The sequence below is a fragment of the Onychomys torridus genome, chromosome 15, assembly GCF_903995425.1.
Source record: "Onychomys torridus chromosome 15, mOncTor1.1, whole genome shotgun sequence".
Taxonomy (NCBI): Eukaryota; Metazoa; Chordata; class Mammalia; order Rodentia; family Cricetidae; genus Onychomys; species Onychomys torridus.
This window is the reverse complement of record NC_050457.1, coordinates 61,719,991-61,734,363: the sequence shown is the minus strand read 5'-3', so window position 1 is coordinate 61,734,363 and position 14,373 is coordinate 61,719,991. Positions and strand designations below refer to the sequence as shown.

Here is a 14,373-nt window from a genome sequence, read left to right as displayed (position 1 = left end):
CTCCATTTGCATTTATGCATATGCAACAGATACTATGATACACAGAGAAAACTGATATTTGTAAATATAGTACTAAATAGAATACTAAAGTTTAAGACACATTTCATGCAGGAGGTCTTTTTTCAACTTATTGTTAAATAAATACAATATTTTTATTATTCAAAAACATCTGACTAATGTACAAAACATGAACAGATTAAAGATTTATTCTGGTACATATATGCTTATAAACAGGTATATGTGTGGGAAAAATTAAACATAGCAATGCTTATTTCTTTCAATGAAACAATTGTGGAAAGCAGAAATGTACTTCTATTTTATTTAACACAAACCTTGATTTAGAGGCAAGAACAAAAGCAGGACCACATTTATCAAATAGTGAGGTGATTCAGTTTTCAACAAATTTTCAGTCAAACAATAGTATAGATAGTCATACATGGGCATTTTGATTACCAGGTTTTCCCTACTTAAATATCTCAAAAACTGAAATAACTTGAATGTCATTTAATAAGGTATAGCACATTAATGGTGTTTGCTTTATAATATTCATTTTTACTTCATCAATGAAGTATTTCAGTCTATACTATGATTAAATGTATAAAACAGGGATACATGCATACTTTTGTGCAATTTTATCCTTCACTTATAACTATCTTTTTGCATATTGGTTCCGCATTGTTTAGTCTGGGGAAATTGAGATACAGAATGTTTTAGGTCTATTCCTAGCAGTGAACTTGAATGCTGGAACCCCTTAGGGAAAGGAAGGCAGATTAATTAGTCAAATCATCTTATAGGCATGCTAATAAAACATGACTAACAATAATCTAGTCACATTAGGTGCTGAAAGTATGCTTTAGACTCAAATCAAATCTCCTTACTGGTGGGTACTTCATTATAGAAGAGAATTTGAAACAGACCTGATTTGAAACATTAGATCTGATGAAGCCTTCCTTTCACAAATAAAACTCCTAGAGGCATCCATGAGAAACCTTCTTTTCAATGGTTGGGCAGGGCAGTCCAAGACATAAACAACATAGACTATTGATGGAGTGCTTCCTTGACTCTCGGAGGTTGCAGGTATATTCCTACTCCTGAGGACACTGCACACTCAGGCCACGGGACTCTGATGATTCCACCTACACCTGGCATAAAAACCTCCTGTCCGCAATGTATCTTCTAAGGTCCCCAAAACAACTATACAAACTCTCAAAAGCTGTCCTACTCAGCTGCAAAAGTTGTGAAACACAACCATGACCAGCAAGGCAAGATACCTAGAAATACACACTAAGTGATACTCCCTTGTTGATGGTAACTAATAGTAGCCTACTTGGACTGAAGTTCAGTCAACAAGGAGGAAACCTTCCCTAGTGCTGGAAACAGAGATGTTTCCTAAGGCTAGAAAGGTGAGGTTAGGAAAAGTCTGCTACCACCAATTTGCTAGACCAGCATAGGCCCTTCTTGCATTCTTCCTGCTCTTATCCTTATAGTCACAGAAAAGTACAGCCCCTCTTTTCACACACACACCAAAGAAGCTTCTCTTTACAGTAAACAAAGACAATCACAGAAACAATTAAGTGAACACAATACGCAGATCATGGGATCTTGGGGAACCCAGGCCCAATGGATACATCTAAAATCACAGCTCCTGTGTCAACGGCTCCCAAAACACTGTCAGAGACAAAATATCAGGAAGTCTGCTGTGAAAGTCTCTCCTAGAAATGGTTACATAAGCAATAAGCATGCTAATGTGGAACAGGAAATTTCATGAATTTCCACCTTTAGACAAAATCTATATGCAACTAATGACATCTGGGAGAAGGAGAATTAGCTACTCTCAGGAATGAGCCACCTTAACTAGTTAACCAAACCAAAGTTGTCAGACACAAAATCAGAGACAGAAAGAGAGAGAGAGAGAGAGAGAGAGAGAGAGAGAGAGAGAGAGAGAGAGAGAGAGAGAGGAGCACATACAACAGAGTCAGCAAATAGTATTTAGATATTTGTGCATCCGTCTGTAACAATAATTGTAAAAAGAGGGGCTATCAATTTGAGATTGGGGAACAGCACAGCAGGGTTGCGAGACCATACCTGGGAGTATCTGGAAGGAGGAGAGGGAAGGCAGAATTGATGTAATTCTTTTTTTTTTTTTTTTGAGACAGGGTTTCTCTGTGTAGCTTTGTGCCTTTCTTGGATCTTGCTCTGTAGACCAGGCTGGCCTCGAACTCACAAAGATCCGCCTGCCTCTGCCTCCCAAGTGCTGGGATTAAAGGCATGCGCCACCAACACCTGGCTAATTCTATTTTAATTTAGAAATGTGTTGAATAAGTATGTAAATTGGTTACTTATAGGCCATGTAATGTGTTAAAGGAGACATCTAAGAACAGACACACCTTCTTTGGTCATAGCTAGAGGACTGTGAACATTCCATGAATGTTCTATGTTAGTGGAGTCAGAGTGCACACATGAATGTGCCATGTTCACTGAGACAGAGTACATCCTGTTTTCCCACACTATCCCCAGGGGCTTGCTAGGGCTTCTTGGACTTCTACTTTCTTTTGCAATCCATTCTGATATGCTTTAAAATGTGTAAAACCTGAAAGTTGCACTTTAAACAGGTGTGTATTTTGGAAACAAGTACTTTGTTCCTTTGTTTTACTGGAGAGAGATCACTTATCCAGGACATTTGCTTTCTGTATCTTTTGACATAGAATGAGGAAACAGAAGACTACTATGTACTGTTCATTGAAATTTGGGGGTGATACAATATCAATGTTTACCAGAATGAAAGGAATAAAGACAGAATGCACAGGTTTATCTGATTAAAGAAAGACATTTAAGACTTTTGTTGATTATGTTAATTTCATTAATTAATACAATAGGAGAAGACTGAAAGAACTTCAAATTCAGAAAAATAAACCCAAGGTAAAAACATTGAAGTACCTCATTGTAATGTATTTCATATATTTATAAGTAGGGTATATATACATATACATGAGTATCTTCATGTATGAGTACCAGAGAATATATTTTGCAACCAAACTTATACAAAGTACTAGAAATTCTATTGAATAATTTTCCATCTTTGATAGAAAATTAAAAGTAATATGTAAATAAAAATATTTGACAATATTTTTAATTAATACAATATTCAATATTCCTTTTCAAAAGGGTATTATTTAAATGTTATAGTAACATTCAATAGTAATTTTAACAGGTATGAATAACAGAATTAAACAATTATGTTTATATTTACACTGCTTTAGGGAAATAGTTGCAATTTTAAATGCATTTAAATGTCATTATCTTACAAAGAGTAAATATAAAAGAGCATCATTTATATTATTAATAAAAGCACTTGCGTAGCAATGTACATAAATTCACTAACCTGTTTTAGGATCCACAGAGAAATAAGGTTGTCCTTGCAGGATACTGTAAACAACACGTGCACTGTTTCCATAGGTGGGGTCATCTGCATCTGTAGCTGTCACCTGTAGAACAGAGGTACCTGTGCATTCAGGAAAACAAATTTTAGTGTGTGATGGCATTTGTCACATGACTAATTTGAACATAGTAAAAGGGTTTGTTTCAGTTTCAATGCATTACTAAAATGACTATATCCTATTAACTTTAATTCTTTTTTGAAGATTTATTTTTACATTTATTTGTATTTATGTGCATGTATATCTGTATGTGGGTATGCTCATGTGGAAAAGCAGGTGCCCACAAAGCCATAAGATACCCCAGCACTGGAGTTATGGACAGTTTTGAGCTACCCAAAATAGGCTATTGGGAACTGACCTCAGGTCTTCTAGAAGAGCAGCCAATGCTCTTGACAACTGAGGGAGCTGTACAGCTCCTTGTCAACCACTTCTTAGGTTTGTGTAGTAGATACTGCTTTCTTTTTCTCCATAGTATCAGTAACATGTAAACTCAAATAAAATACATGCTAGATGTTGTGTTATGATACCTTATATGACAACAACATTGAAAAAGTTCTTCTTGATATGTTCTTAATAAGAATGGGCTCTTATTGATGACTTTAAATAAAGCAATATTGAGTGTTTTGTTAAATCAATAATACAAAGAGACTATGCAGTTCATGAGTTAAGAACATTCTTAATAATAATGATTTGATAGTGTGTCATTAAAGTGAGAAGATGGACAAGTGATATTATCAGTGAACCACAACCACTCAACCCATATTGTATCATGTATTCATTAATTTATTTATTTTATATACCTTACTTGGACTACTGAGTCTCAAACTACCATGATTGATTCAAACTTCTTTTTTTTTTTTGAGGCTTCTATACAATATGGACATAACTGTCTTTTAAAAACAAATACTAAAATAATTTTTTGAAGAGCAATCACTTTAAAGTAATTAATAAACATTACAATGTATATTTGGGGATGTACTATCCTATTTTTCTTTCTACTTTGAGGACCAAGTGTTTCATTAAATACATCTATTTTACATAGAATTATTCTTAAGTTAAAATTATTCCCCAGCATATGACAGCCAACTATTAAGTGTTGTTCAACATTATGATTAGTAGTTAAATACTTTATTAACAAAATTAACTTTATAAATTATCTTATGATGAATAATTTACCACCAGAAAATATTATCTAATACTTCAAACTGTATATCAAACAAAAACATTTCAACAACCATAAGAGCCTTCATGGAATTTTGTATTAATTCTGGTTCTTGAGTATAGAGTGGAATAATTTTCTATTGTGAATTCTGTTGTGAATTTTGCAAACATTTATTCTAATATCAGACCAGTTCAAAATTTTTATTTCCATGTTGAAAACCAGGCACAGAAAGAGGGCTAGGGTGTGGGAGGAGGGAAGAGGGGGGATCTGTGGATAGTATGTGAAAAGAGTAGAAAATTTCTTAATAAAGAAAAATGAAAAAAAAAAGAAATAATCAAAGCTGATTCTATGTCTCCAAGGGTTCCTAGAACTCCTGAGAGATTCAGTAAGTTCACTTGAAATTCGTTATTTGCAACGTAAGTGCATATAAATGTCTAATAACAATAAAACTTTAAGACATATATTTGGGTTTACACAATGAGAATCTGAAATGAATATAGGTGATGAAGACTATGTCACATCTACATTTTAAACTGTAGATTAGTGTAATATACTGGGAACTACATCCTGGCAGTGGTTCACAGAAACAGTTGATATAAACTCTAATGTAGAGAAATATGTGAGTGCAGCTGCCTTTTTAAAAAATAAATTTATGGGGCTGGAGAAATGGCTCAGAGGTTAAGAGCACTAGCTGTTCTTGTAGAGGTCCTGAGTTTACAACCACCCATAATAAAATCTGACACCCTCTTCTGGCATACAGACAGAACTCTGTATACATAATAAATAAATCTTTAAAAAAATAAAAATTAATAATTCTCAATTGTACTACAACCCAGAAAATTGGGCTAAGGCATTTATGACAAGTAGAAAAGTATATTATTACACAAATATTTTATAAATTTGTAGAACAATTATTTGCCATTGTCTCATGCTGGAAATAGACCAAATGTCTTTTAGTGGGGCAATCACTGAGCTGTAACACACTGTAATATAGCATGTTACTCAATAAAGAAAGGAAAATGAATTGAATACTCATACATGCATTGACTTAAATAGACCTAAGTTTAAAAAGTAAAACTTGAATGATTTTTACATTGTATTATTTTGTTCATATGATGTTGAAAAGTATACTAAGACCATCTGGTGTGCAGGTCAGGACAGAAGCAAAAGCCTTGAACTTACAAGAAGTGCAAATATTACAATGCTGACATGGTCAAGTTTTTTGATAATGATGATTAAGTGTTTGATGGACTTGCAACCCTGAAACAACAAACACTCAGGTTGTAATAGACTATGATGGAGAAGCAGGGATAAAGTAGCAGAGAATATAGGAGAACATTGGACACACTAAGTGCACTGAGGACAAACATGGCCAGGAAAACACGGATCTCCTATTCTTACTTTCAGCAGCTGTGAGTCGAAACGCTTTTGTTGTATGAGTCACCTACTTTATGGAAGTGAGAAACACTGAAAAGGAATAAATGGTAGCTGTCCTCATTATTGACAGTTAAATCCTAGCAAGACTCTAAAATTAGAAACCAAGAAGAAAACAGAGAATAATTTCCTATGACATTTGATACCAGATACATTGCTGAGTGAGGTAAACAAGCAAACAAAAAACATTGTCCGTGTTGATTGAACTTGGTACAACTTAATATTTTTAGAGACTCATATATTCCTAGTTTTCTACTGGTTGATGTTTAAAAATAAGTTAATGGGTGAATTATATTGTTTATTTTAATGAATAACATTATTTTCCTTCAGAAGTTTATATGAAACAGATCAACTTTTCTTTTTACTTTTTAAAATGTTTTTGTATGTGTTTTATGTAAATACCACACATCATATGTGGAGGTGAGAAGACTTGTGACAGTTTTTTTTTTTCTCTCAACATTCCTCTCACAGTGGAGTATGCAACTTCTTCATTCATACATGCATTTAGTATACAGCTAAATTGTGTCTGTGATAAAAAGGAGAAAATTTCTAAAATTTCAAATGAAGATATATAGAATAAGGTCAATAATTGCACTAATCTGTCAGAATGTTGAAAGTGGACTCTAATATTCTCTGAGAAATATTTTGTTTTGATTAATACTTACTCAACCTACATTACATTCCCTGACTAACTGGCTTTTCACTAAAGAAATTCTGCCTAAGTGGATAAAAATGTTTTCTATTTGCAGAAGCATTTCTATGGAAAAGGGCAACTCTGGCGATGCTGTATTCTAAAGTACATAAGCCATTTCCCATGCAGTATTGTATTCTCAGTATTTCCTGTGGCACACACTTGCTGTTCTCAGTCTAGGGATTAGTTCTCTCAGCTGATGTTTTATACAAATCTGAAAAGATTTAAATACATGAAAAAAAGCTTTCAGAATATCTTTATAATATAACGTCTTTTTTTTCCCTCTAGAGAATCCACCTTGTTACTCTCTTCGCTTGGCATTTCTTTGTTCTGATGCTTTTTAAATAGCACAAATTTTGTCAGCTTGCATATCAACGAGAAACATCTGAGTGGACTCTTTTGAAAGTCCCTAAAGACCAATTTGAAATATTTAACAAGGCATTTTAATACCAAGCAAATACTCTCTGAGATTGCCAATTGCTACACATCATTTGTCAGAGTTCACAACTCTGTTAAAATCCCAAGAGAATCAAGGCTAAGCAAAACCTTTGGATAAAAATAAGCTGACAATTTATGAAGGCTGAAAGTCTTCACTGAGGGAAGCTCTTAAGGCCTACATCTCAGAAGACTTCCCCAGAATTTCAGGAAAAAAACAAGACTCATCAACACTCTGTATAAATTCTGTGCTACACAGAAGACTAGAATTTCACTAACAGACTAATAACAGTGGACTTATAATTGTTGTAGAATTTATTCACACTTTATTCATTCAAAAGTTATAGTACTTTTAAAAATATGTCTGAGATGACATTTAAGAAACATCTATGTTGATTACCAATAGAGAAATCACTATTTTAGGATCTGGCAAGATGGCTTAGATGGACATCTTGCTCTCTGCCAAGTTTAATGATCTGAGATCTATTTTCCTAACTCACATAGTGAAAAAAGAGAGGATCAAATCCTATAAATTGTCTCATGACATGCTTATGATGTTCCATGTTCAAATGCATGTGATACACAGATTTGTACATGTTCATACACATACACACATGTACACACACATTCAATCTCTATTTCGTTTTTTCTACTATGTGCCAAAATCATGGCTACTCTTTATTTTTAAATTTCATTTACATACTCACTGAACTATAGAATGTGAAATTTCTCATTAGGCAACTAAGTTTTATATTCTCTTCTTTAAATTAAAAAAAAAGTAATCAATGAAATCACATGTATTTCTTTAAAAGAATGTGTAAAAGTCATTTCTATAACCTACTTAATTTAATAATGAAATCAATATATTGAAAATGTTGTACATAATGATATTTACAAATATGCGATATTGAGATTCATAAGATTATACAGTTCAAACTCATCTATCTATTCTGGAAAACATCTATATATTCATTGTCTCCACCCAATCATAATTTCTTGTCTCTCCTCTTTTCTTGTCATTTTCTATCCCTTCATGGAATTCTTTCGCATTTTAGATGCATCTATCTGAATAATGGCACATTTATTATCTAACTCTATAGACAAAAGACAGCCTTATAAAGACAGTTTTATAAATGAATCTCTGGAATTGCATATCAAGAGGAAGGAAGGAGTGGCTGTAACTATGGCTTGGTACTCATTGTTCTTAGAGCAGCCCTGGGTTCAACTCTCAGTACCCGTGTCAGGCAATTTACAACATGCTTTCATGCCAGCTCCTGAGGGATCTAATATCTGTAGCCTTTCAGAATACCAGCAATCACATGCACAACACACACACACACACACACACACACACACACACACACACACACACACACACTTTGAAATAGTAAGAATTAATCTTAAAAAGAGGTAGATGACATTGTATGACAAAACCTTGGCAACACTGAATTTCCCTCCAGCTTTGTACAAGATGTATGCTTTTCTTCTTCCTACAGAGTAAGTGACTGCAGTAAAAAAAAAAAAAAAAAAAAAAAAAAGTAGGTGGATCATACACTTGTCAGTCTCACCGATTCTATAAATGACATCTTCAGATTCATTCAGTTAAGTTAGACTTTCTTCCTAAGATTGTAACTTCTGACATTGGTGTCCATTGGCATTCCTGACCAACTGAAATGAAGGAATATTATAAAGCAAGAGAATGCCCACACACACTCTGTGAGTCTCTCTTCATTTCCCGCTCCTCTCTTTTCTCATGAGTGCTCTTTCTAGCACTGCTAGTGTTTCTTTAATGGTTCTATTTACTTATTAATGATCTTTTTCAAATTCTCACTCTCTGGGGCTCATGTGTTGAGGTCATATTATAGTACAGCACCTAGACCCAGAAGTGGCGATGGAGTGATTACCTTCCCTGATTTTCTCATGGTCCATGCAGACTTTTACATTCTGCATTTTTCATATGTTGTGTCCTACCCTCGGTATTCCATCACTATAACTGTTAATAAATTCATTTTTCCTATTGAACATTGATTGGTGCAGAAATTATTAATCATTTTCTTTTTTTTTTTTTTTTTGGTTTTTTGGGTTTTGGTTTTTTTTTTTTTTTTTTTTTGGAGACAAGGTTTCCCTATGCAGCTTTGTGCCTTTCCTGGAACTCACTCTGTAGCTCAGGCTGGCCTCAGACTCACAGAGATCTGCCTGCCTATGCATCCCTAATGCTGGGATTAAAGGTGTGTGCCACCACCACCTGGTTATCAATAATTTTCTTATATGAATGACTATGTTCTGTCAACTGTGTACTCACTGAACACAACCAACATACAGGTTGTATTTTACACTCCACCATTATATGCTGAGAGATTTAAAACATAAATCTGATTATTTTACATTCAAAAATGTATTTATTCAGTGTATTAGGTTCTGGCACATGTGTCATCTGAAGACTTTATCAATATATGTAAGAAAAGTAATGAAGCTTTGTGGAAGGATATTTTATGATACCAAGAAAATATAATCAATGTTGAAACAAATACATACAATTGTCAATCAGTTATTTCCATTTTCTGGATATCTGAAATGCTTTAGAAGTTACTCTTAAGAAAATGTTTTTAGCAAATTAGTAAAGATGGAATTTAGTAACTTCAGTATCAAGAATAATGCATCATGATGTCAGTAAATTATGATGAAGCAATATTATAAGAAAAAATCAGGTGTTCTGCATGCCACTATGGGAGAAAGGCCTTTAGTATTATGCACTGGTGAATCCTGAATGCAGTAATCCCATCAAACTATTATGAAGGTAACCAACAGCTTTCTGATAGGATCTTAGGCCGGCTCCATGCAGACCTTAAAGTGCAAACTGGTCAATAGCCCATATTTCTGGAGCTTATAGGTCCTAGTGGTAACCCTGATCCTGTTGTCTTATTAAATCAACATATTTTTAAACTACCAGATAAATAATGATGTTTATACTTACATGTTAGTTCTGAGCCTTAGATCATTTGCTTCTGTAGTGGGAGCAATCATAATTTATTTTTCTCCTTTAGAATTATTTCTGTAAACATGTACCCCACTACACTGTAAGTCTTCTACAGAGTAATGAATGTACTTTTTCTAAGATTAAAATTGAGAGCCTGAACACACAATGACCAGACACTAAGTACATAAAAAAATATAGAGTCATAATGGGCAGTAATTATCACAGATAACTAATTCATTATCTCCTATTATCTCCAAGAGCACAACCAAGAACCAGATCCACCTGTAAATCAGAGTCAGGGGAGTTTGTATAATTATTATTAGATCTGTGCTGAGAAACAAAAAGCAATCCTCCTGCCAATGGCCCAGAAACTATCAATAATTGACTAATAGATGAGGGAGGAATTTGCTTGTTTTTAACCCCCATTTCCAATTTAGGTTAAAACAAAGAAAGTCTAAAATTAATCTCTCATCAGTCTCATTTGATGATAAAGTACTGTACAATTTTTCCTGCATTGTCCTTGTGCCGTGAGCACAATACAGACATATGAGTTGCCTTTGGCTTTTGCATGGCAAATACATCTGTACTATCTCCACGTGGTTGAATCTGTGCAGAAGAGGAAAGGATAGTGGATGATTCCCATGTTTTGTAAGAATTTAGTAGAATCTGCCTTCTTTTGTTTGCTAGGCTTTAAAGTAATTCTATTAGGGAATATAAAATCTATTTTCTGAAATCAACTAATGTTACCAACAAACATAAAATGATACAAATGTTCATATTTCTACATCTTTGTATCACAGTAAAAACATTCAAATGACTCAACTATTTTGCTTAAGCTAAGATCAGAATAAATACACTGATAAGATAACTGTAAATATTTTTAAGTCAACATTTATAAAATTTACAAATATTTTTTCTGTTTTATATATATATATATATGTATGTATTTCTGTCTAGTCTAATATATTTTTGTGTATTATGTATATACATTTCATCTAATCTATATTGTTTAATATATATTTATTTCTTCTCATTTGACATCATTAATATAGTCTTTTTAAACAGTAAATTAAAGCTAATACAATACATTTTCATAATTGACAGAGAGAGATCTACCTCAGATTTCTAAGTGTATAACAAAGTATATACTTGTTTATGGAAAGACATAACTGCATCATAGTACTTTGGATCCTTCCTAAGTGTAGAACTTTTCGTTGTTGTTTTGATATAGAGTTTCATTATAAAGCTTTGGCTGGCCTATAAGTTGGAAGAGGCCAGAACAGTCTTGAACTCACATCTTAAAGAAGCCATCACATAAAAGTCTTTGACATCTGCCATTGATCTGTCCTGGACCCTCTATCTGGTTTATTGGGTCTTGAGACCCTGGACCAATCCACACTGCCAGGGGATTTTGTTCCAGTTACCTTAATCAAATAGCTCAATACATAAGAGAAAGAACACATGGATGAGGAGTGTGTCATCAAATGCTACACAAGCAGAAGAAATTGGGTTTCTACACTGATGCCTTATCCTGGATATTGTGACTACCACAGCTGAAAGCAGAAACTTGAACACAAAAGAAAGAACTCAACCAGCAAACAGACAACATTTGTAACTTCAAAACCCTTGAGAAAAATCAAAATAACATATCAGCTCCAAAAGACAAATCCCTTGATGAAAATAACATGGACAAATTGACAATTTTAGACGATGATCTCTCTGGTCAACCAAATGATAAAAGACAAAATCAAGGAGAAAAACAAAATAAGGAAGGGAATACAACACATGCAAACAGAATTTGACTTTATTTTCAAGAAAATCTAAACTGAAAAGTAACAGGACAAGAAAACAGAGTCAGGGATGGTGCACTTGGCAGATCACTAACTTGGATGAAACAGTAAATATCAATATGGATTGAGGGGAAAAGGGGCAAGTTTTGAATACTCTCCCAAAAGACTAAGTTTATGATTTATTGGTATCAAACCAGAAGAAAATGACGGTGAAGGCACAAAACAAAACCTTCAACAGAAACACAGAACAAATTTTTTCATACCTGAAAAAGAGTTCCCTACCTAGTATAGGAAACTGACAGAACATAGACAAAACAAAAAATAATAAGAACAAAAAAAAATCTCTCCAGGCTTTATCATAATTAAAACATTGAAACAGGGAATAGAAAAAAACGGTAATGAAAGCTGCAAATGGGAAACGTTGAGTCATCTACAAAGGATGTTTACTAGAATAACACTGACTATTTCACACAAACCTTAAAGCCAGAGGGACTGGAAAGATTTTCTGTAAATTCTGAGGGACCACCACTATTAACACAGACTATTATATCTCCCAAAAGTAACTATTAAATTTCAAGAAAAAGTAAAACCTTCCATGATTAAAACAAATTAATTTATGAGAACAAAATCAACTCTACAAAAAAATACTAGAAGGAATACTTCAATCTGAAAAGAAAAATAAAACTATCCACATGCTCATAGGAGAGGAATAAATGTATCAGTACAATTATTCGAAAAAAGATATGAAAAATACTCAAAAGTCAATAAAATTACAGAAATTAAAACACACATCTCAGTACCTCTGACTACAAAGACACAGACTAGCAGATTGGATGAGAAGACAGGATCCATTTTGGTTTTTCCCCCAAGAAACACTTCAATACCAAAACAAGGGTAGCTAAATGTATTCTAAGCAAATGAAACCAAGAAACAAGCAGACATAGCTATTCTAGTATCAGAAAGAGGGAAAAAAAACCTTCAAAAAAAGTTTGTCAGATCAATAAGATTTCCATAGTTATTAAAAGGCAAAATCTGCCAGGGTGGTGGCAGCGCTCACCTTTAATCCTAGCACTTGGGAGGCAGAGCCAGGTGGATCTCTGTGAGTTTGAGGCCAGCCTGGGCTACCAAGTGGGTTCTAGAAAAGGCTCAAAGCTACACAGAGAAAGCCTGTCTCTAAAAAAAAAAAAAAAAAAAAAAAAAAAAGAAAGAAAGAAAAAGGCAAAATCAGCCACAGGACATTATAATCCCACAAAATGAACACCCTAGACAGAGGGAACCCAAATTCATACAAGAAGCAGCATTATATGGTAGTCAGTGATTTCAACACCCCATGGTATCCTACATTACACAAGCCATCAAGAAAAACCATCACCAAAATCAAAAATCTAAACATAGTAACCTAAAATTATATGGCCACATGAATAAAATAGATGTAATAGATCAATAGAACATGGTATTCAAACACTACAGAGCACAAATAATTCTCAACAGTCAATGAGATTGTCTCAGAAATTGATCAAATATTAGACTGTAAAACAGCATTATTTGAATATAGGAAAATTGAAGTCACATCCAGCATTCTATCTGAATACAATGTACTAAAGCAGATAAATTAACTTCTTAAGAAGTGTTTTCCACACTGTGGATATTGATAAAGAAGGATGAATCAGAAAATATTTCTGTTAACCAAAATGTTCATTATCAGAGAAAATAAAAATAATTACACAGTTGTTATCACTAAGCAAGTCTTCTAAATGCCTGTAAAGTCATTGTGGAAAAAGATTAAAATTTATAAAAAACTAAAATCAGCGTAAAATAAAATCATTTTAGCATGAAAACTAAATGTTGGGCTAGGAATAGGTTTCATGTGCACAAGTTCTTAGTGAACGGTGTTGAGGACCAGAGTACCCAGCAATCATGTAAATGGCTAGGCATGATGTCATATAAACATGAAACTCTGACACTTTGGGGCATGCTGGATTCCAATAAGCTTCAAGTTAATGAGAGATTTTTTTTTTTTCCAAATGATAAAACAAATAGTACCAGGGCAGACACTCTGTCTTTTACTCTGTGCCCCCCGCCCCCACACACACACATGCAAGGGTGTTTGTTTACATACACAGACACACAGATACACACACACACACACACACACACACACACACACACACACACACACATCCTTCAATGCAAACACTTATAAATTAAAAAAAGATCCCCTAAGCTTCTCTCTTGGTTAAAGAGAACCCAGGCCTGCCCTTCTCAGCTGAGCAAAATGTGGGTGTTATTTTCAAGGCACCTGCTGAAACCTAAAACAAGACAACGGAGTCACAGGGCGCCATTCACAAGCTCAGCATCAGTTTGAGAAGATGCAAGCCAAATTGTCTGTGATCCCACATAATAACATTCTGGATATTGAGCCATAAATAAACAAGATTAATATTGCT

At 33.9% G+C, this 14,373-nt stretch overlaps 1 protein-coding gene across 5 annotated transcripts in view; it reads right to left on the bottom strand.

Moving 5' to 3' along the window:
- The window catches only part of Cdh18 (cadherin 18), an 827,162-nt gene that overhangs the window by 173,263 nt on the left and 639,526 nt on the right, over positions 1-14,373 (bottom strand). For all 5 annotated transcript variants that reach the window (XM_036207191.1, XM_036207193.1, XM_036207194.1 and 2 more), the window contains one exon: positions 3,383-3,502. In XM_036207191.1, coding sequence (XP_036063084.1) covers positions 3,383-3,502 — 120 coding nt within the window. The remainder of the gene's footprint in view (positions 1-3,382; positions 3,503-14,373) is intronic.